The sequence below is a fragment of the Hemicordylus capensis genome, chromosome 5, assembly GCF_027244095.1.
Source record: "Hemicordylus capensis ecotype Gifberg chromosome 5, rHemCap1.1.pri, whole genome shotgun sequence".
NCBI classification, from domain to species: domain Eukaryota; kingdom Metazoa; phylum Chordata; class Lepidosauria; order Squamata; family Cordylidae; genus Hemicordylus; species Hemicordylus capensis.
The window spans coordinates 171936834-171959696 of record NC_069661.1 but is presented as its reverse complement, the minus strand read 5'-3'; the positions used below and the strand labels follow the sequence as shown (position 1 = coordinate 171959696).

General features: G+C 41.2%; 1 protein-coding gene across 8 annotated transcripts in view; it reads left to right on the top strand.

Moving 5' to 3' along the window:
- MET (MET proto-oncogene, receptor tyrosine kinase) overlaps positions 1-22863 on the top strand; it is a 159195-nt gene that overhangs the window by 106272 nt on the left and 30060 nt on the right. For all 8 annotated transcript variants that reach the window (XM_053254301.1, XM_053254297.1, XM_053254303.1 and 5 more), the window contains 4 exons: positions 1474-1635; positions 3140-3239; positions 13112-13327; positions 20634-20780. In XM_053254301.1, coding sequence (XP_053110276.1) covers positions 1474-1635; positions 3140-3239; positions 13112-13327; positions 20634-20780 — 625 coding nt within the window. The remainder of the gene's footprint in view (positions 1-1473; positions 1636-3139; positions 3240-13111; positions 13328-20633; positions 20781-22863) is intronic.

Sequence of the window (22863 nt, the reverse complement as noted above, 5' to 3'; positions counted from 1 at the left end):
AGCTCGAAGCAGTTCATGCTTAAACTGACTTGAACTAACCCAGTTCTCAGTGGACTGGTCCATGCACACCCCTATGCGTAACTAGCCTTTCTGCTCATAGAAGGACCCCATGCATAAGCGTGTCTCTTTCTGTAAGTACAACAGGAGTCTGGCAATAGAACAACACTCCGCAAAAGGTTAGGATTGTTTAGTATTCTTATATTTATTTGTTTATCCCTTACAATTGTTTTCCAATTGTATTTGTAACATCTTGAAAAAAACATCCAAAAATCTACTTTTTTAAAAAATGGGGAGTCCTTAAAGCAAATTGTTCTCATAAAGATTGGCCATATATTCTACTAGTGAAAATCACAAGAGTACCACCATCTTCAGTAATTTGTTCAGTTATGGATTTATTTATTTTATTTAGCATATTTGTATACTGCCCAAAACACATATCTCTGGGTAGTTTACAATAAAACTGGTTAAAAACGAAGTTAAAACAATTTAAAACAATGATAGTTTCTGTAAGTCTGAGTGTTAGGGATGTGCCAAAATGTGATTTCCAGAATGCACAAGAGTAGGCCTTGAAAACTGCCTAGGTACCAGGTTTTTTTTGCCATAGTTTCCTCACGAAGGACTATAAAAATAGAAGCATAACACTGTCTGCTACAATATAGATAAATAAAACACGCAATTTTACGTGTTCTCCCTTTTGTATTGAAAATGTGATTCAGGCATCTGAATAACGGGCACATAGCTTTTTAAAAACAAGGGCTTATACAGCCCCTTTAAAGCAGAGGAGAACAGCCCATACCTGCTCCTCCGATGGCCGCCCTTGCTGTAATTCTAGCGCTCCCCCAGCTATTGGTGTCTTCCAGCTGCCCCTGCAAAACACCAGCACGCACATTACCTCTGCACATGCACGGAGGCCATGAACATGTTGGCGTCACGCAGTGGTAGCTGGGAGACACCCATATCTTTGGGGAATGCTAGGGTTACAGCAAGGGTGGCCATCGGAGGAGGAGCAGGGATGGGCCTGCTCTCCTCAGCTTTAAAGGGGCTGTGTAAGCCCTCATTTTTGAAAGGAAGTGCCCACAGCTCGGACACCCAAATCTCATTTCAGCACATCCCTACTAATTGTTTCCACAATATTTTGACAAAGTAATTGGAATAGGAAACTTGAGTTTGATTTTCTTATCAGATTCCAGATACTCCCAGACTTAGATTTTAGTTGTCCAAGGTTTAGTTATCCATTATCTTATTTCACTAGAAGAAACTCTTTAAAGAAAAGTTTGCCGCCTTCAAAATCTTATTTACATCTTATACGATATTTGTCTTGTAAGATCCTGATTTAGACCTGTATATGTATACTTCTGTGGATATCTGTGTACCAGCTGACTTTACTTCAGAGTCAGAGACTTGTATTAATCCTGTATATATCTTATAGTAGTAGCAAGCATTCATTTTTATTCTGTGTTCTTTCTTGTGCAGGGTGTCCAATAATGCCATAGAGTGTTACACCCCTATACAAAGAGAAGTTTCGGAGTGTGATGTTAGAATGAAAATTGACTCAGTCTTCCGTTCAGCAGGTCACTTTACATACAGAGAGGACCCTGCTGTTTCGAAAATTTATCCAGCCAAATCCTTTCTTAGGTGAGTACAAGTTTTCCATTGATATAGAGGTAGTAACAAATAAGAGAATGACACTCGCACAAAATAATCTACTTAAAGAAATTGCATTTTTATCTCTAGCCACCATACCAAATGATTCTACTATAGTCTGGGTTATGCAAAGAAGGCAATGCCTTGTACAAGTGAAGGGGAATTTTATTGGCAATTTGGGAATGTTACTGTATCACAACTGCTCAGACTCCCTGCGTATGTACATATGGGAGCTACTTTTTTGTGTTGTGCTCCCACAAAGCTGTGGTATGTATTTGAAGGGGGAACTTGATGAATCTGAACAATGTCACTATAGTAAATGTTTACCAAGTGCTCTCTGGTGTTTCTTGTTTGATGAGTGCAGTATCAGTACAGCTTTTGGGTAGGTCCTGGTTATGATTAAGAATCATCATTGTGGGCAAGTCCACTAGATCATTCAATGTCTTGTCCCTAAACATTGCCGGGACTTTAATGCAAACCATACAGAGAGTACTAATACGACTATGATGAATATTTATATACTGCTTTTCAACAAGGGTTCCCAAAGCGGTTTACATAGATAGGAATAAATGAATAGGCTCCCTGTCCCCAAAGGGCTCACAGAGTTAAAAAAAAGATATAAGATAGACACCAACAACAGCCACTGGAGGGATGCTGTGCTGGGGATGGATTGGGGCATTTGCTCTCCCCCTGCTAAATAAAGAGAATCACCAGTTTTAAAAGGTGCCTCTTAGCTCAGTCTGCAAGACTAATAAAATGGAGACAACAGGAGAACCACAACTTCTTTGCTTCAGAAGGGCAGCTCTTGGGTTGGATTTGGGTTTATTTTTGAGGGCCTTTGTGATTTTCCTGCCCCTCAGATAGCCTCAAGGATGATTTGGCAGTAAGCCTCAGACTTGTTTCCTCCTGCATCTCTTCTCACTGCAGTAAATTGTCAAGCATGAAGATCCTGCAGTAACTTAATATTCCCTGAGCATTGGAGACTAAAAAATGTTCAAGCTTCCGTGGTCAGGTCTCCTCATTGGCCCGTTTCTTGGTGGTAGTGATAGTAGTGAGGAGTAAGTGTATGAACCGTCTGCTCCCAAGCACTCTACTTAAAATCATTTGTGCTTTTTAAGGTGTAAGGAAAGCTGCTGAACTGAAAGTTAACGGCATCAAAACCCCAAGGTGCCTTAGAGCTTTTGTATTTTACGAAACAGAGTATGTTGTTTCTTTTGTATATTCCTAAGTCTCATACAGTAAAATACTTGTGTTGTAATACATTTTAATATGGCATGTGAAAGTGAACCTATCTCTCAAAAAGAAGTGATTGCATATACTGTAGTAATTATTTTGTGTTATCTATATTAATTACTTTCATTAAGTAGGTTTCAACTTATAGAGTCTAAAGAAAATAGTTTTATGAAATATTAAAATGAGAATACAAACTGGTATTGTGAATTGGTATCCATAGGTTTTATATATATATAATTTTTTATATTTCTCTCTCCATCAGTGGTGGAAGCACAATTACAGCTCAGGGGATTAATTTGAATTCCGCATTCTCTCCAAAGATGGTGGTAATGATCCCTAAGCAAGGCAAGAATTTTACTGTGGTGAGTCTTTGTAGTATTAGTTCTATCTATGAGTGCATATAGATGTATCTTCAAACAGAAGTTACTAGTCTCATTCTCCTGTGGAATGGGCCAAGCTTCTTTCCACTTCTCAATTTATCGAGCAGATATGCTTGGTCATCAGTTTTGTGCCTCTGTTGTTCATTCTCCTTCCCACCCATCCTCCGCTTCCTTGCCCAATGATCCTGGTAGGCTGTTGCCTTTAAAAACAACCCCTCCAAAAAAATCTTCAAAATGCATTTGTCTATTGTAAAAGTAATGTAATTCTTTTTTTAAATGCTGCAAAACTGCTCTGATGATGGGGAACCACCAGCCAATCATTGTTGCGCAAAGTTTGTGCTGACTGCTGCAGATTGGAAGAACTATCCCCAACCTCACCCCTCAAGCTCGCTGTACAATTGATTAGTACATGTGACAACAACATAGGGTTCTTCTGAGGCTATAGAGATAGATAGATACACCCTATATTTGAATGTTTCTATTCTGATTAGTATCTGTGGAAACTGGAAATAGTTACATTGGACTGTAATACAAGAGACCTATTTGTATATTGTGGGTGTAGTGTTCCATGGAAGTACTGCAAAAGCTAAAACCATTATATTCAAGTGTTAAACCTAACCTGAGTCATGGGGTTAGGTTCCTGAGAACCAGTGCAGGTTGCTCGTTAGCCTGGTTGAGGATTTAACATCCCAGAGCATCCTGTGCTGTTTCTCAGCTGAGAAGTGGAGCCAGCTGCTCTTCAGCTTTAAAACCCTATTTGCCCAGTTGGGTATTTAAAAGGCACATGAGCAGCTGAGAAGTGGTGGCAGCCACCTGGTGGGGAGAGAAGAAGAAGAAAGGAAGGGAGCATGATTTCTGTTTTGATTCAGGGCCTCTTTCTCCCCCTTTTTTGCCTCCCTCCTTCCTTCTCCCTTGCCCCAGAGAGATCAGCCATCACTAAAATAAAGGAGGCCAGCTGGGCTGACAGCTGGAGGGAAATGCTGCTGAGCCAGAGTTGTCAGAACCTAAGGGGTATTCTCGTAGGTCAAATGGGCTGTAAACCAGAATTTGGCTTTTTAAAACCCAAATCTGGCCACCTAACTCCAGAGTAGCAGCAGGCTGGCAGATCACTGGGAGGGTGAGGAGGCAGGTAGAAAAAGGGAGAAGATAACAAAGCAGGAGAGAGGCAAAGAGGAAGGAAGATGAGAAGCTGTCTGATCATTCTCAGCACACAAATTTAGTTACAGGGTAGTTTTGGTCATTTGCAAAATTGGGGATTTAAAAGTTAAAGGGTTTTTGGCTGTAAATTGTAAATTCCAACTAGAAAACCCTGCAAAAGACCAAATCTTCCCCCACAATAACGACATTTGGGTACCAGGAAGTTAGCCACAAAAGGGCAAAACTCTGGGAGTTAAACCCGCGATATCTTCAGGTCTCCTGTATGTACATATGAAGGAAACAAACATCCAGGGAATTACTGAATTACAGTCATCTGTCGCCAACCACGAGGGTTCTGTTCTAGGAAAACTTTGTGGTTGGCACATTCGTGGTTGGAGAGCAATAGAAATGCATTGGAAATCGGGTTGGGGAATTGTGGTCGGGAAAATACCAAAAAATAGATAGAAAAGACTAAAAAACCCACCAAAAAGCACCCTGAGTCAGCCATAGTTAGCAAAAGGGGTGAGGAGGATCCCCCAGAAATCACCCCTGAACCTCTGGAAATCACAAAACTCCCCCTCCCCCAAATTGCCAAAAAATCTTGCCAAACCATAGATACTTGGGTCACCGTTGGTGAGACCAGTCACAATTTCCCAGTCGCATATACTTAAAACCACAATTGGGAAACCCATGGTTGGCAAGTAATTACTGTATATTATCCAATTTAATTATACTACTTTTTAAAATGTCCTGAATAAACATGTACTTTGAAATTGGATTTATTCTAAAAGTTTAACTTCTATTGTGTGTTTCCTTGTGCATCTTCTAATTACTGATAAACTGACAAACTAAACTAATGATGAAGTCTTTTGCATGAAGGATGGCAATGGGAAGTAGCTTGAACAGAAGGTTTGATTTTCTTAAAGCAAAAGTTCTTCTGATGAAGTGTGCTCAGACAAATTGAGTGCCAGTGCATACCCATCTACCAGCTTAGCACAAAACACATTAGATCCAGCCAGTTGTTATGATGAATGCTTTGTCATATGTGATTGTGTTTGGTCTTGTCAAATGCATGTCCTTTCTTATTCTGCAAAGAATAAGGAAATAGAAGCCACCACAGAATGAAATGTTTGTAGCCAGATTGGTGTGAGTTACGAGCAAAACCATTTTGGGGTGAGATCTGAGGAAGAGAATTCGGGGTCAAAGGAGCTAGGTATGGAGACATAAAAGCAGAACAGATCTGAGATATTGCTGGGCAGGAGTGAATTTTGACATCAGCTGCCCAGTAGAGCTGACAGAATGGGGCAAGAAAGGGGACTTAGCTGGATTATTTAATCTTTTAAAAATGTTTTTGAGAGAATGGTTCTCACATCAGTGATGAAAAAGGATTCACAGCTTTGGTTCCTTCACATATGGGATTATGAACTGAGCAGGGGTATTAGCATTAGTCATAAAGGGCTCCCTTGGATGAGAGCTAAAGCAATGGAATATGTAGAAAGATGGATGGGTTAAATTAAGCTAATGAAGTGGGAAGGGGTGTCTTTGCTTGTTTTCCAATGCCTTTGTTTTCATTTGTTGCATGCCTAATATGAATTTGAAGCTTTTTAAAGGAACTCACTAGTGAAATGCTACTATCTGCCCTGTGCCCCCTGTGATCAGACAGCTACAAATCTAAAGGAATAAATCTGACCCAAATAAGCTCATTTTATCCTGCCCAAGTCCAGTATTTCCTCCATCTGCTCAGTTCTGACTATAAGACTATCAGACTATAAGTTTCTACAAATATGGAATATAGTTTCTACAACTATAAGTCTGATAGTCCTTTCATTTTTCATATTTGTAGAAACACTGACATCCTGATTCAATTTCTCAATAGTACTAGTCGGGAAGTAATCTAAAGGATTACTACATTTCAATATGAAGATCTCTAATAAATTTAGTCAGTATGAAAAGAAGGTCATATTGGTATTTCTATATGCAGTTGCGTGCACACTTGGTTGAGCTTCTGATAAAATGTCCAGATTGACCCTTCTCACATGGGTGTTCCCAGAGCTTTGCTAAAACACTTTGGTACAGATTTTATAGAGGAAGCATTGATAAATCTGGGGATTCAGAGGTAGCATGGAACCATTTTAGCTATTAAAAAATGCTATAGGTGATGCTTTCTATAATAGGAAGTCTCATTGATCCAATTAATTGGATTAATCCAAGGGTATGTTTCTGAGATTGACATTTGGAAAGATTCATGTGGATAAACTTAAGCAAATGTATTCTAAAACAAAACTGGTTGGTGGAGATGCTAATAGCCACAAAAAGTCAATTTCATCTGATACCAAGCATCAGCATAGTCTGAAACTATGCTACACTAAATGGTGCCTGGTGGGAAAGAGAATGTATGAGATGACTCTGCAGTCCATCTCTGGTTTAGAGTTAGTCAAGATGTACTGAATTTCTAAAACTGTATTTGGGTCATATTAATTTAAATCTCAGAATTCTGCCTATGGCTTTTTCTTTAAGCCATTAAATCACACATGCATTTTTAAAAGCTTCAGTGTCTTCTCTGTTTTCTTCCCCACTTTATTTAATATGCATGAATTCTGTTTGCAAGTTGTGCTTTAGCCACTTTGTCACCACACCTGCTCCAGCTAGTGTGGAAGTAGAACTCCCCTTGCATACTCCCAAATGCTAGCCCATACTCCCCCCCCCCACATTGCATTACTACATCACTCATGCTCACAATTTCCTTTACTTTACTCCATTTTTTATTACTCTGACAGGATCAGGAAAAAAGCCTTTTTTAAAATTTCCCATAAGCAGTCTTAGGCTGGAAGTCTTGTAGTTGGGTATGTGCATCTGTCTAAGTCAGCCACTGTTCCTTTTTATATCTATCTACTTTTTTCAAGTGCCTGATATTGATCTCCTCCCATCTTCATATTCAGCACTATAAAGCATCAGTGTTCTAGGTGCCTCATTTGATAATTTCCTCCCACCTTTGTCTTATCTGGGTCAGCTACTATATATATATTATTGATTGATTGATCAAATTTGTAGACTGCCTCAAACTTCTGTCTCTGGGCAGTTTACAATAACATAAAGCAAATTAAGATGAAAACCTTCAAACAGTTTAAAACCCAATCATGTTAAAATGCTCAGGTGAAAAAATGAGTCTTTAAGGACTCATTTGTCAGAGATGAGGTTAGTTGTTAGTTGTCAAAGATGGGGAGGCTCTTATTTCAGCAGGAAGTGCATTCCAGAGTATCAGGGCAGCAACAGAGAAGGTCTGTCCCTGTGTAGCCACCAGAAGAGCTGGTGGCAAATGTAGACAAACCTCTCCAGATGATCTCAATGGACAATGGGGCTCATGGCGAAGAAGATGTTATCTTAAATACCCAGAGCCTAAGTTCTATAGGGACTTATCAGTTATAACCAACACCTTGTTTTTTGCCCGGAAACATATCGGCAGCCAGTGCTCTTTCAACACAGGAATAATATGGTCTCTCCAAGATGACCCAGAGACCAACCTGGATGCCACATTCTGTACCAACTGCAGTTTCCAGGCTATGCACAAAGGTAGCCCCACATAGAGCACATCACAGTAATCAAGTCTAGAGGTTACCAGCGTATGTACTACTGTTCTGATGTGGTTTCTCTCAAGAAACAGACACAGTTGGCATCCCATGGTGTCCTAAAGCACACATCTTCCACATTTATCCTGTTGTTACACAAGTTAAAGAAGAATCAAGTTATATCCTGGAGATCAGATTTTATGGATCATGTTTGCATTCATTGCTTCATAGATTGCAATTATTGTTAGAGCAAGAATACATATGCTTTGATCTTGTGAGCTGCATGCATTTTGTGAAGAAGTCTGTCTTCATCCTTGTGGCTCATTAATTTATACTTTGAGCGGTACTCCACTTTTTGGCTAATATTTCCATTGCATTCTCTTTTTTAAAAATCTAAAATACATTTAAACATTCAAAGTTTTTTAAAGACAGATTAAATAGGCAGTATTTTAATTTAGCCTTGACTAATTTGAATTGAATCTTTTTTTCTTATAGGTTGTCAATCTAGTATTTCATGAAAAGCATCACATTTCTCAGTTGCTAAAACCAATTTCAGAGTTAAAATGTCATGTCAAATTACATAACAATAAGGGCACTACAAATGCAATTTCTCTTGACCTTCCCAATCAGTCACATTGCATCACCTCTAAAGGGTATTATTCAATTTTTTTTATCATTCTCTGAGAGCATCCCTTTTCAGAGACTGCCTGATAAAGTAAAGAGCTATAGACCCTATTCTAATAGATGCCCACAAACTAGGTTATCAATGCCAATGTTATTAATTTAAAGGACATTGGTACTCTGCAGTAGATAAGATGTGCAATGAATATGCACTAATAAAATCAGTGTAATGATTACCAGAGACTGACTTTGATAGAGAAAAATGTTGGGTGTCTGTCTGTGGAGTCATCTACATTATCAATATCCTAGTTACAAGGTATCTTTTAAAATAAGAATATGAATAGGCTACGAGCTAGAGGCCACTGCAGCAAATGTGGTAGCATTTGCAAGTTTAGTCTATGCATTATTGCTATTTAATGCAAAGGAAATGTGCAAGTTGATGGGATAATAAGATTGTGCTATGGTAGCTTGGGTCACAAACTAGCCCTTTTAAAATTCAACCAGCATCGGCTATATTTTCTTTGGTACCAACCTGCTGCTCAGTAGCTCATAAATGTATGGTATAAGCATGCAGCTGAATGAATTGGTAGAATGAAGTGCACCATTTCAGACAGAGGGTTAAATTTTCTAATGTTCCATTATGGGTGTTTTTTTAATGCTGCAAATATAAAATCGGCACAGCATGTCCAAGACCAAGCCAGAATATTATCTTTGATGTGCTAGTTTTATAACAAAGCTTGTTTGGATAACTTGTTTTTGGACTACTGCTTCCATCATCATAGTCTTTTGGCCCACGATGATGGGAATTGTAGGCCAAAAACAAGAACACTAATCTCCAGTCACACTGTCCAGTAGATGAGAGTTGTAGGCCAACATCTTTAGGAGGGCTGCAGTTTGAGACCTAAGCAAACTACAGGTACTGGGTTGCACCAGTTTCTCTAATCAGTTGAGCGAAGTCAAGTCAATCTGTTTTCAAAGTGCTGGCTAAAATTGGCTTCTGTTTACCTGAATCCTCATCACTTGCTCCTTCCAATTATTTGCATGTCATTTGATAACGGACGATTCAGTATATTTTTTCTCCTGACAGTTGTTCTGATTTGTTGTTGGGTTGGGTTTTACCCTATCAAAAGTGTCTGCTGTCACCGGATCCTAACTAGAAGCCACTTGAACAGTCAGTATTAGAGCCCATTCCTTTCTCCTAAGCTCTCCCATGCATGCATGCTCACAAACTTTGGAACTGCGCAGAGTTTAAGTGGGCATGCTCAGAACTTACACTATGCTCATTTAAGTAACCTGAAGTTAGAACTATTGCAGTTTGCAGACTGAAAAGAAATCAAAGAAAGAAAAGTTGCACTAAAGGTTAAAAAAAGATACTGGAACTGCATGTGAATCTGCATAAACAAGTATGTTCCGAGCACCTAAATCACCAGTGTGATTTGGCCTTAAATTTATGTAAATATTACTGATTTGCATAGGTTATTTTGGACAGAAAAATCTTAATTTTGTAGACACAGAACCTGGATGTAGGATTTCTGGCATAAGATATATGTGGCTCTCCTGAGCTTCCCAGGAACTATATAGAAAGTGGGTCTATTGCCTTCCCAGCCTCCATCAAATATTTAATGCAGTGATTTTGCAATAATGCAAGTAGGACAGAAGAAAAAACATTTCTAACTGCTGCCAGTTTTGAGGCTGAGGTGCCCATAGTGTGTTTGGCAGTAGTTAGGAATTCTTCTTCCATTGTCTTAACTAAATTCCATTATGGCTTACTTCTGTTGTTGTTCCAGTTGAATAAAAGGCCACAGTTCTCAATCTTACTATTCATACTGTTCTGCCAGATGAAAAAGAATGGGATTGGAGCAGAATTTCCCATGGGCAAGTGAACCAACCACCTCAAATTAATTTTAGGGAAGCTATGTTCAGACGAGGTTAGATAGAGGACAGAGGTCAGCACCTTATTTTATCAGGGCCAAGCTACACATTATACCAGGAGATTAAGATTAATTATCTGCTGTTACTAAAACAACTGCATGGGACCACTGATTTGATTGGATGGAGGGCTGAGGCATTTAACCCTTTCCCACCCCCCTCCCATGCACAATACTCCTGATTAAAAATTATCCCCACATGCTATTTTGCTTCGCTGAGAAACAAATACAGTAGCTACATCATGCCTGTTCTACTTCCCCAGCCCATGCAACAAATAGGTTGGTGTGTTAATTAGATAGATTTGGAACAAGGAAATAGTTAAGTGCTCCCATGTCCATGTCAGTTCACCTGCTCAAATTAGCACACCACTGACATCTCCCAGCTGCATTTAATATTAATAAAACAGCTGGAAGGTCAGTCATGGATCTCGCAGTGTAAGATGTAGTTTGGCCCAAAGTCAACCTTCTGAGTGCATCAGAGTCTTTAGTTTGATGACAGAGAAGCTGTCAGAACTGCTGCATCTGTGCATTTTTGCATTTGCAGATGACGGCTACAGATTCCACCTCCCTCCCCACCCCGCATTAGACGAACAGAAAATTAAAATCACATCTGCACATGCTATAACTTTGTATAATCCAGGAGTGAATTTTTTTACTGTCTTTTAATTAGGTTTTGGTAAAATCAGGCTAAAATGCCATGCTTGTATAATTCTCTTCTAGCTATTCTTTCAAATGAAAATGCACTTTACAGTTCCTCACCTTACAGACAGACAGACTAGTTGAACAATTTCTTACTGGTGCAGGAGCTTTTTCATTTACTTCCATGGACTTCTCAGATTTTGATGCACAGATCTGCTTCCTCCACTGGAGTGAATGAATGGGGGAGTTTGAGTACAAAGCTCAGTATGTACTAGAAGTGTATACATTGCTTTGAGTTTAGGTGCAGGATTTTACTTGAGTGGTATATAAAATAACCACTAAGTTCAGAACTTACGACCACCTTGTTTTCCAGAAAAGACAGCATTTCCCAAAACGATAAGGACATTCAACACAATTAGGCACATCAGTAGACTTGCATGCAGATATGAAAGTTATGTACCTTTGGGTTTATGTAACATTGATATTACAGGTTGAGTATCCCTAATCCGGACTTCTGGAATGCTCCAAAATCCAGAAACCACGACGGCATGCGCCCACAGCACCAACACGTTGCGGCTTAGTTTTCATTACATGTGCAGCTACCTGTAGTTATCATAAATTCAATGCTTATTGGTTTTTATACTTTAAATAAAACCTTAAAAAATACAGTGTACAGTAACCTTTTGTGTTTAGCCCTGGATCCCATGCCCAAGATATCTCATTATAGGGATGTGCAAATTGATTCAGGTACAAATCATGTAGGTTTCTGAGGTGTTCTGAGTGTAGATTCTCTGGTACCAAATAAGATTTTCAATACAAACCATGAATCCACTCTCATTTGCTATCAGAGAATCCACACTCAGAACACCTCACCCCATGGGTAGATAAACCCATGTGGGTGGCTGGCACCCTCTGTTCACTACACTGCCACTCACTCTGGGCCACCCCAGCGCTCCCCAAGTGTAGTTATGGGGCTGCTGAAACCTACATGATTCCCTATGGAGAAAAACCTTAAAGATGTGTAAACTTCAACAAATCACCAAAAATCAGCCCTCTGCCCAAATCCTTTGAAAAAATTCTGGTAGCTTCCTTGCCCCCCTTGGGCACTACCACCAATCCCACACCACTGTAGCCCACCCCTTTCCCCCTGACATGAAGCGATACACCTCCATTATACCTTAAGGGGGAAACCCTTAAAGACGCGTAAACTTCAACAATTCACAAAAAATCAGCCCTTTGCCCAATCCCTCTGCAATTTGTGTGGTAGCCTCCACCCATTAGGCACTACCACCCCACCCACTCTTCCACCCCAGATCCCACTTTATGCCCCAAATCTGCCCCAAAGACACTAAAACTTCAAAAATCCACCAAAAATCAGTCCTTTGCCTAATTCCTCTGCAATTTGGGTGGTAGCCTTCACCCATTAGGCAATACCACCCCACCCCACTCTTTTGGCCCTGGGACTCATTTTTTTAATCGGAATCGATTTGAATCGGATTAATTTGGTTCTGAATCAAATCTGAGGTGATTTGGATGGGTCAGATTCAGACCTCAAAACAAACTGGGTGTTTTGATTCAGATCCTAATCAAAACACAAAAAATCCGAATTGCACACGCCTATCTCATTACAAATATGCAAATATTCCAAAATCCAGAAAAGTCCGAAATCCGGAACACTTCTGGTCCCAAGCAGTTTGGATAAAGGATACTCAACCTGTATACCAGGTGGGCAAGGCTTTTATAATGTTAGAAATATCTGATATGAGTGTGAAGTTTTATGATGGATAGCATTAGTTCTTTGTTGTCATGATAGATAAAACATCTAACTATAGCAGTGTTCTTCTCAAAGCCAAATAAACCAAAAAGCTGAAGTCCAGAAACTGCTTGTCATATCAAATTGTATAGGCATGTGTATTATATTTAAAAATACTTGTACTTATATGGCTCTCTGTTTGTACTGCAGGCATGTAACCGTCGTTCTAATTCTGAGATAATCTGCTGCACAACTCCTTCACTAGAATCCTACAATTTGACTTTGCCTTTTGTGACGAAAGTATTTTTCATTTTTGATGGTGTCATTTCATCAGGTTTTAATTTTGATTATGTGAATGATCCTAGCTTTACAATTTCTGAAAAGCCAGTGGTGATTTCCAGGGGAAATCAAGATATCATGATTAAGGTAAGATGTTCTGCAGTTTTAAATGTACTAAATATGCTTTCTTTCCTCTGAGCATTTTGGGGACAGGAAATGTGTCAGGGTATCTAGGATCAGTGGCGATTTGAAGAAAGCAACAATGTGGTTGTAGATGACCTTGTATAGATGGAACAACATCCTAACCACTTCTGTACTGCTTTTAAACAAAAAAAAAGTTATCAAATGTAGGTTTTTCTATAAATACCTTTGATCTGCATTGGGCCTGTTCAGACTTTACTTGTTCAACTAGCCCTCACACTCATGATCAGGATATGTGAACATGCACATCCCTTCTCCCTTCCCACACACTGGGGCACCTTTCCCCAGTTGTATGGCGGTGGTTTGTGTGAACTGCTCTTCTACATGTATTGCAAATACTACTTCAAAGTACTTTCTAGGGTATGTAGAGGGATGCTCCACCACATGTGTTGAGAAGAAGGCACCCTGTTGTGCCAGAAAGGGGGAAGAACTTATTTATTTTATATTTTATATCCGACTCTTACTCCAAGGAGTCCAGAGCGATGTACTACATACTTAAGTTTCTCCTCACAACAACCCTGTGAAGTAGGTTAGGTGGAGAGGGAAGTGACTGGCCTAGAGTCACCCAGCAAGTATTTGGCTGAATGGGGATTTGAAATTGGGTCTCCCTGGTCCTAGTCCAGCACTCTAACCACTATACCACACTGGCTTTCATGCACTGCACTGGCTCTCATGCACTCTTAAGTGCTGATGGCATGCACATGGCCTGATTGCATGTGCTCAGGCCAGTTGAACAGATATTGTCTGAACAGCACATTGACTCATAAGTAATTAAATGTATTCAACTGCAGCATCAAGTAAGTTCCAAAGGAGAAATCCCTTCTCACTTTCAAAATACTTATTGTCATGATGGGCAGTGTGTGCATGGAGTACAGATATTTTTTAGGGATGTGCAAAATCAAATTTTTTTATTCTATTTCTGCCCAAAACTAATCTACCCCCTCCGAATCACCCCAGATTCAATTTGTATTTGCTTTGATTTGATTCAGATTAGGACCGATTCAGACCACTTAACAAGGTCCTAGGGGCACCAGATTTGGTTGGTGAGTAGGTCCCCATGGATGCCACCTACCATCCAAATTTCAAGGCAGTGGGACACTTGGTTGATTTTTAATGAATTTATTTTCGTTTTTACTGATTTTAAACATTTCCACCATAGGAAACAATTCGAAGTTGGCTTCGAAGGGATTCGAAGTTGCCATATCCTAACCCTAAAATGGATCCCCAGCTCTCATTTTGTTAAAAAGCTAAGCTCTAGCCCTTGTAGAAGTGGCATTATGGAGCAAAATGTGCAGTCATTATTTTTCAAGTGTTTGAATTCTTTGGTGTATAATAACTTTTACTCGTAATGAATCCCTATGAGGATTCATTGCACACATTCATTTTTTCTGTTCATTTTGAATGTCACTGAACAGTGCCAACTGTCAACTGCCATGTGTCAAATACACCCTCCTCCACCTGCAAGGCAGTGGGGTACTCATTTTAATTTTTAGGAATATTGAAATGTTCTTCAGTATCTAATAACTTTTCCTCATAATGAATCCCTATGAGGATTCATTATACGCCTTCATTTCTTCTGTTCATTTTTGTCATTGGACAGTGCCAACTGTCAACTGCTATGTGTCAACTACACACACACACACACACTGGGGTACTCAGTTTATTTTTTAAGGTATTTTTGAAGTGTTTAGATTACTTGGTGTCTTCATTACACACCTTCATTTCTTCTGTTCATTTAGACCCCACTGCTTTGTAGGTGAGGGTGAGGAATTAGTGGTATCCCATGTTCCAGCTGCCCCACAAACCACTGGGTACTCAGTTTATATTTTAGGAATGTTTGAGGTGTTTAGACTCCTTGGTGTGTAATGAATAGGGATTCATTATGAGGAAAGGTTATTAGACACCAAAGAGCCTAAACACTTGAAAAAAATCCCGGAACATAAACTGAGTAGTACCCTACTGCCTTGTGGGTGGGAGTGGGGTGTAGGTGGTACATGGCAGTTGAGAGTTGGTACTGTCAAAAAGACAGTCAAAATGAATTTAAAAAATCAACATGTGTAATGAATCCTTATAGGGATTCATTGAGGGAAGGTTATTCTACACTAAAGAATCCAAACACTTGAAAAATAGTGACCACACATTTTGCTCCATAACTCCACTTCTACAAGGGCTAGAGCGTTGCTTTTTTAAAAAAAATGAAAGTTGGGAATCTGTGGGAATTTATAGGAGGAATCTGAATCTTGAATCAATTTGAATTGAATCAGGCACGATTCGATTTGTACCCGAATCTGACCAATGGACCGCAGGGGTGATTTGTTTTGTCTCCAGATCACCTGAATCAGCTAGATTCGTGTACAAATCGATTTGTACCAGAATCAATTTGCCCATCCCTAGACATTTTTTTAATAAGAACTCCTAGGGAATGCAACTCCCTGTGGGGTAGGGGTGTGTCCGAACCGGTCCGGAGGCCATTCTAAAGAATGGCTGAACTGCCAGACCAGTTCGGACCTGGCTGGTCCGGGTCCGGGTGGGGGGTATTTCTTTAAGGGTGGGAGGGCTTGCTTACCCCTCCCGCCTCCTTGCCTCCTCCAGCGCCCGTATTTCAGAGAGTAACGGGGCGCTGGAAACCAGCCACCCCCACCGCCGCCTCCCCCGCCGCCCCCCCCCCCCGCCGTGAGCAGATTAAGCCAAAAACTAACACTGCCGCCGTCGCCCGCCAGCCCTCCCTCCCTCTCAGCTGCCCGCCCGCCCACCCGAGTCCTCACCCATGCTGCTGAAAACAAAGAGAGGAGCTACCGAACAGAGCTCCTCTCTTTTTCAAGTCCTGTAGGCTACTGAGGCTTTGCGCGCGCCGGAGGCCTGGTCTACCCGCCGGGAAAAGGCCGTGTAGACCGGGCCTCTGATCGCCAGAGGCCCAGTCTACCCGGCCTTTTCCTGGTGGGTAGACCGGGCCTCCGGCGATCAAGTCCTTTGTGGTGCATGCATGCGCGCGCAAAGCCTCAGTAGCCTACAGGACTTGAAAGAGAGAGGAGCTCTGTTCGGTAGCTCCTCTCTTTGTTTTCAGCAGCATAGGTGAGGACTCGGGTGGGCGGGAGGGCGGCTGGGAGGGAGGGCTGGCGGGCGACGGCGGCAGTGTTAGTTTTTGGCTTAATCTGCTCGTGGCGGGGGGGGCGAGGGGGGCGGCTGGTTTCCAGCGCCCTGTTACTCTGTGGAATACAGGTGCTGGAGGGGACAAAGAGGCGGGAGGGGTAAGTAAGCCCTCCCCGCCCTAAAAGGAAGGCCCCCCTTCGGTGCCGGTCCGGACTGCTCCGGACCGTGCACATCCCTACTGTGGAATGTTTTTCAATGGCAGCTGGACTATATAAATGGCTTTTGGTAATGGGGATGGTGACAGAGAAATGAATAGTGTGATGAAATTACATCACACATGGTTATGCTAAATGTCTTCAGGGGAAAAACAGTGTGGTGGCAGCTCCCTTGTTTCTTGTGATGTCCTGTTCTGCCCTCTTGTCCATTTCTATAGAGTAAGCACCACTAGCTAACGAAAAGAAAAGGATTGAGCAAAATTTTACATGCATTCACAATTGTCTTTGAAAGCAATGTTAAAGGACTTTGGAAAACAGCTTTTGAAAAATATGGTTCTGACTTACAGCAAGTAACTCATCAAAAAAGGGGCAGGCAGCATCTGCATACTCCTGAGTATTGCATATCTTCTTGTGGATGTATTATGCATGACAAACCTGTATAACAGTGAGAGATTCAGTTATGTTACACTTTGGTTATTCAGCAACAACAACTTATATACTGCTTTTCAACAAAGGTTTCTGAAACCGTTTACATAGAGAAATAATAAATAAATAAGATGACTCCCTGTCCCCAGAGGGCTCACAATCTAAAAAGACACATACGATAGACACCAGCAACAGTCACTGGAAGTACTGTGCCGGGGCTGGATAAAGCCAGTTACTCTCCCCCTGCAAAATAAAGAGAATCACCATGTTAAAAAGGTTCCTCTTTGCCCAGTTAGCAGGTGGAAATGCTTCTGATCAATGGTCACAGGCCAGACCTAGAAGATATTTTGCCATCCATTCCACAGCTTATAATGTGGCAAGTTGCTAAGCAGTTGTTAGTATGCCAGGAAGTGGACTGTAGTACCAGAGTGCTAGCAGGAAGACCCAAGTATGGGGTGAAGATTAGCCAATTCAGGCTGGACTGGACAGCTGGATAAACTTAACTCGGAAGGTTTCACCTGAAACTGATGGCCAAAATGCACCCTGGTTGGTTTTTCCTCCCCTCCCCGCTCACCAGAGTATGCCTGGTTCCCTCCCTGTTTAGCTGATAACAGCAGTAGACCCTAGTTACTAGTTAAGTAATTCCAAGAATGTTGTACACTTATTTGTTATCTCAGTGTATGTGCTTCTTGGAGTTGCGAATAATTGTAGGAGTGAAGTAAATCCTGACTAAGTCCCTATAAAATTGCTGCCTACTTATTCATGTGAACAATTTATGTGGCTGTTGGTATTGACATAACTTAACAGTGTTTCTCTTTTCTGATTAAATGAAAGTAAAATGGTGTAAAGTTGAGTGTGCATACTGTTTAAAGAGGAATACTGGAGATAGTTCTTCATCCTTGTATCATTGCTACCATGAGAACCTAACTCAGCTTGCTTTGGTGTATGAATGTGTAGTAAATGTTTGTGGATCCTGTTTTCAGTATTGTTACAGACCAGGCTATATGTTAAAATAACACGTCACTGGTCTGTTCCCACTTAAAACAAGGAACACATTTGTGGAACTTCTTCTAAAAGCAAACTCTGTTGGTTAGTCAGCATTCTCCCCTACAAGTAAAACTTGAAGGGGGAGGCAGTACAGCTTTTGAGAAATTGTGTTCCTTCAGTCAAAAGGTCACTGTGGGCCGGATTGGCAGTGCTGTGAGTTTATGAACACACACAAACACAGAGACAAGTTTACATGCTTCATAATCATATTTTGTCATCCAATAATTAAGCAAGCACAGCGTGAAATTAAATGGCCACTTGGTTCAGTGAACAAATAGTTCTTACCAAACCAAAATTCTTTTATCTGTTTTCTTAATTAGTTTCAGAAGAGTGGGGCAGCTTTTATCACTTGGTTTTTCAGTAAAACTAATCTAATGTGGCACATTTTGCTCCAAGCAAGTGAGACTGTATACTGGCTGAAAGGTTCCTTTTATCTTGCTCAAAAAGAACAGAGTACTTTATAAGAAAATACTAGGGACGTGCACGGAACAATATTTGCGTTCCGAGCTCGGAACGCAATGCAAATGCCCAGAATGTTCTGACATAACAAGCCCGGAACATCCAAAACATTCTGAGCACCATTTTGGACCCCAAAATGGCACTCTTCTGACCTCTGTTTATACACAGCAGCCATTTTGCATGGTGGTGCTGACCATGCAAATGACTGCCATGTGTTTGCAGAGGCCAGAAGAGTGCCATTGGCATCCAAAATGGCACACGGAACACTCAGCATTCCGACTCTGAATGGGATTGTTCCGTTCCAAGCTTGGAACAGGCCTTTCGTTTGAAGAATGCTCTGTTCCGATCTCGGAACACTTGTAACAATCTGTTTCAAGTCGGAATGTTCCGAGCTTGAAATGTTCTCTATATCCCTAGAAAATTCTAGCCAAAAAAACATATTCACTAAGCTGTGTTAGCAAGATCCTGTCTGTATGGTCAGAGCATCACAGTTCCTTTTGGTTTTCAGTGAAAAGTGCAGGAAAAACTACCTTAATCCCTTGCTCAATATCAAGCCAAAAATCTGTCTGTGCCAAGTTGCGACTACCTAAAGTTCACTTGTAGTCAGACTGGTCAAGAAACAAGAGTTTTACAATCTGCTGCTGTTGCTCTTTGAACATGGTTTAACGCTCCTGCCAGCTTGGAGATTAGGACGTTGAACAAATCAGATTGTCTAGATCAACCAAAAACGGGATGTGAAAATTTTAATTACCTGTTGGCAGTAAAAAACATAATGCTGTTTTGTAACCTGACTCTGAAGGCTAATAACTTTAAAAAAAAAAATCTGTAACTTAACAAATTATATTAACAAATGACCTCCTTTCCCACTGCAGAATAAAACTGGTTTGCATCCTGGGACTTAGCTAATGTCACTGGTTGACATCTTAACAAAATTACTCAATGGAAGTCCTATTGCAATTAAGTAATCCTTTAGAGTAACTCCTGAGCGGTAATGTAGTAACTTTGTCTGGACATCAGACACTGTCCAAAGTTCTATGGGATGATAACTGTGTGAGTTATGGGATGAAAATGGTGTTTCCTAGTGCTACCTCTTGTGATGTTTATTTTGGCCTATAGAGAAATTTTTAACTTAGTCTACAGTATACTGAGCCCCCGGATCCTTCAGAACTGTGTCAGGAGGAGCAGCACCTGCCCAAACATCACTTTGACCCATTGTTAATAAAAAGATTCGGAGTTTTTTTGCAAGTGGTGTTCAGCATCTCTCAGTAACATGAAAGAAGCTTAGTAAAGAAATCACTGTCTGCACAGGAGCTCTATAGCATCCTTGGACTTGATGCCAGGCTCTGTAGTCCCCCTCTCCCATCTGAAAGACCTCTCATTGAACCTTTTGTCTTCAGTTTAGAATATTAGTCATTGATATCAAGTTAGAGAGTGGCTAGGCAGCACAAATACATTATTTGAATCTGAAACATGAGGCCAGCTGAAGTTTGCTTGGGTAACTCAAGGCTGGTTTATAAAAGGTATTCATTATCAAGTCATGATAGAGTAGCAGTGTGGAGATGCCTCAGGCCCACAAGCAAGAACAAGCCCCTCATTGTCTTGTGTTCGGTGGTTACTTTCCCCCCTCTCCTTCAAAGAAAAAGTACATAATGTTCCATCTTTCAATTTTTCTGTGTTTTATGTGCACCTTCCAAACCAGGATGCTTAAGATTCCTAGAAAATTGTAGATAGTAGAATGTCCACTTTGTATAATTAAGACCACATAAGTCTTCATTTCAACAGAACAAACAGAAACAAAGAATATACTTGTATGTTTATATTTTTCAGAAATCTATGTGAATTGCATAGCTAAGCACAAAACTAATCTTAAACTTCTAAAGGTGTTAAAATCACTATACAAGCTCTTATTTACAGTAACAACCTATTGAACAGACTTAAAGAAAAATGAGACTACTTTGATAAGGCTTTCGGTTAGAAAAAGCAAAATTATAACCATTTTTATTTATATTTTCTAGGGAGATAATATTGACATGGAAGCTGTTAAAGGTGAAGTTCTAAAGGTTGGAAACAAGAGCTGTGAAAATATCACCCGAAAGATACAGTCTGTTTTGTGTACTATTCCTAAAGAACTGCTGAAATCAAACAGTGAACTAAATATAGTGGTAAGATATCTGTATTTAGCAATTGGGTGTTTTATAATTTGAAATCTCACCTCTTTAGCAATACTGCCTGGAGACATAAGCTCCAGCTCTGTGTGTACATATTATTCACACACCATTTCATCCCTTTCTCCTCTTCTGGACAGCATTGCAATTGCATTGATTGAGGAGGAGCACAAACTTGTTTTCTCCAGCATACAGCCTTCAGGGTGAACCAGGCTTTGCACAGTCCTGCCCCCTGACTTTTGAGAGACAGGGGTGGCATATTGAGCACTCAGGTTGAATGCTCAGGCTCACTCAGAGAGAGCCTCCAGTGTGAACCAGGCCATCCAATACCCCACCGCTGCCAAACAAAGAGGATTCATGTTGCGCCTCTACCCTCAACTGGATGTATGAACTGTACTCCTTTAGGAGCTCACATCTAGGGATGTTCACGGAACCATTTTTGGCAGTTCAGTTCAAATTTAAACCAAATTTGAACCTAATTGCCAGCGGTTCAGTCTGTTCAATCAAACCAGTTCAACCTGGTTTGATGGGCTAAACTTGTAAAAGAGTTTATGCTTGTAAGGATTCCCCTTTACAAGAAAAGGGGAATCCTGCCTTTAAAAGGTTTCTGAGGGCAGTGACGAGAGGACACCTTACCAGCTGCGCCTTTAAACCCTGGCTTCCACGCCGCCCAGCAGCAGCACAGTTCCGGCCTCTGTGGATGCATGGGGGATGTGGGTGCATTCTGGCACTCGTGGAGACCAGAACCCCACCACGGCTGTGTGGGCCACACTACTGGGAGGAGCGCTGGGGTTTAGAGGAGTCACCACCAGCAAGGTGCCCTCTTGCCGCCACCGCCCCCACCACACACACACACACACACACACACACTGCCCTTAGACACCTTTTAATGGCAGAATTCCACTTTGCTTGTAAAGCAGGATTCCCCTTTGCCTAATCAGGTCCCCCTTTACAAGCATTGCCCATCGAACCAGGTCAAACTGTTCTGTAACAGACTGGGCCCAGTGCAGTAGGGATGTGCATGGAATGGGCAGGGGGCAGTTTGAGGGGGGGTGGCTTTTAGGGCAGGGGAGGATGCACTTCCCACTCACCCCCACCGCATTTCCCAACCAGCACACAATTCCCTAAAAGCCCATCGAAGTGGCAGTGTACCTCCCCGCTGCCCCATCCCAACGTTGACTGGATATAACCAAAAGTACTAGCTACGCCTGCACACACATCACACACATGCACCCGACGTGCGCGAGTGTGACATGCACACACATGCAGCTAATACTTTGTTATATCTGGTCAACATCAGGATGGGGCAGCAGGGAAGTATGCTGCCACCCTGACGGGCTTTTAGGGAATTGCACGCCGGTGGGGGGAATGCAGGGGATGGGTGGAGGTGCATCCTCCCCTGCCCTTAAAGTCACCACCCCCACCCACCCCGTTGTTGAACCTTAGAGCCAGCCAGGGTTTGAACCAGTTCGGAGGCCTGTAAAAAGGCCTCCAAACCAGTTTGTGCACATCCCTACAGTGCCGTTTGAATTCGGACTGTCCACCTTTTTTTTTTTTAAGATGGTTTGGTTTGAGGTCGAACCGAGTTGGTTTGAATCGAACTCAGTTCAATTCGAACCGGTTCTGCACACCCCTACTCTCATATACAAAAATAGCTAGAAAAATGTATTGTCTCAAATTTATGTTGTTCTTTGAAGGAATAATCCTTCATATTTACATCCTGGATATGTTCACATTCTCAGGAAATATGGACAGTGTTGGGCTAGTTCTAAAAAGTTTCCACTTCCTGGATCATTATTTCAACAATCTTTACAAGTCCTTGATTTTAAAAGCAACAAATCATTAGAGTTATAAATGAAGGATTAGTGGAGCTGGTAGTACAGAAGAACCCCATCATTCACGAGGGTTCCATTCCAGGAGGGGTACAGATAGTGAATCTGCATATAATAGAGTATTAGGGCTATGGGAATCGAGGGTCAGGATTAGGTTCCCAGACTGTCCCAAATTGCACCCAATTGTGCCCAAAACGAGCCAAATAAAGTGCCCTACGGTGCTCCAGAGTCACCCACGAGCAAAAACA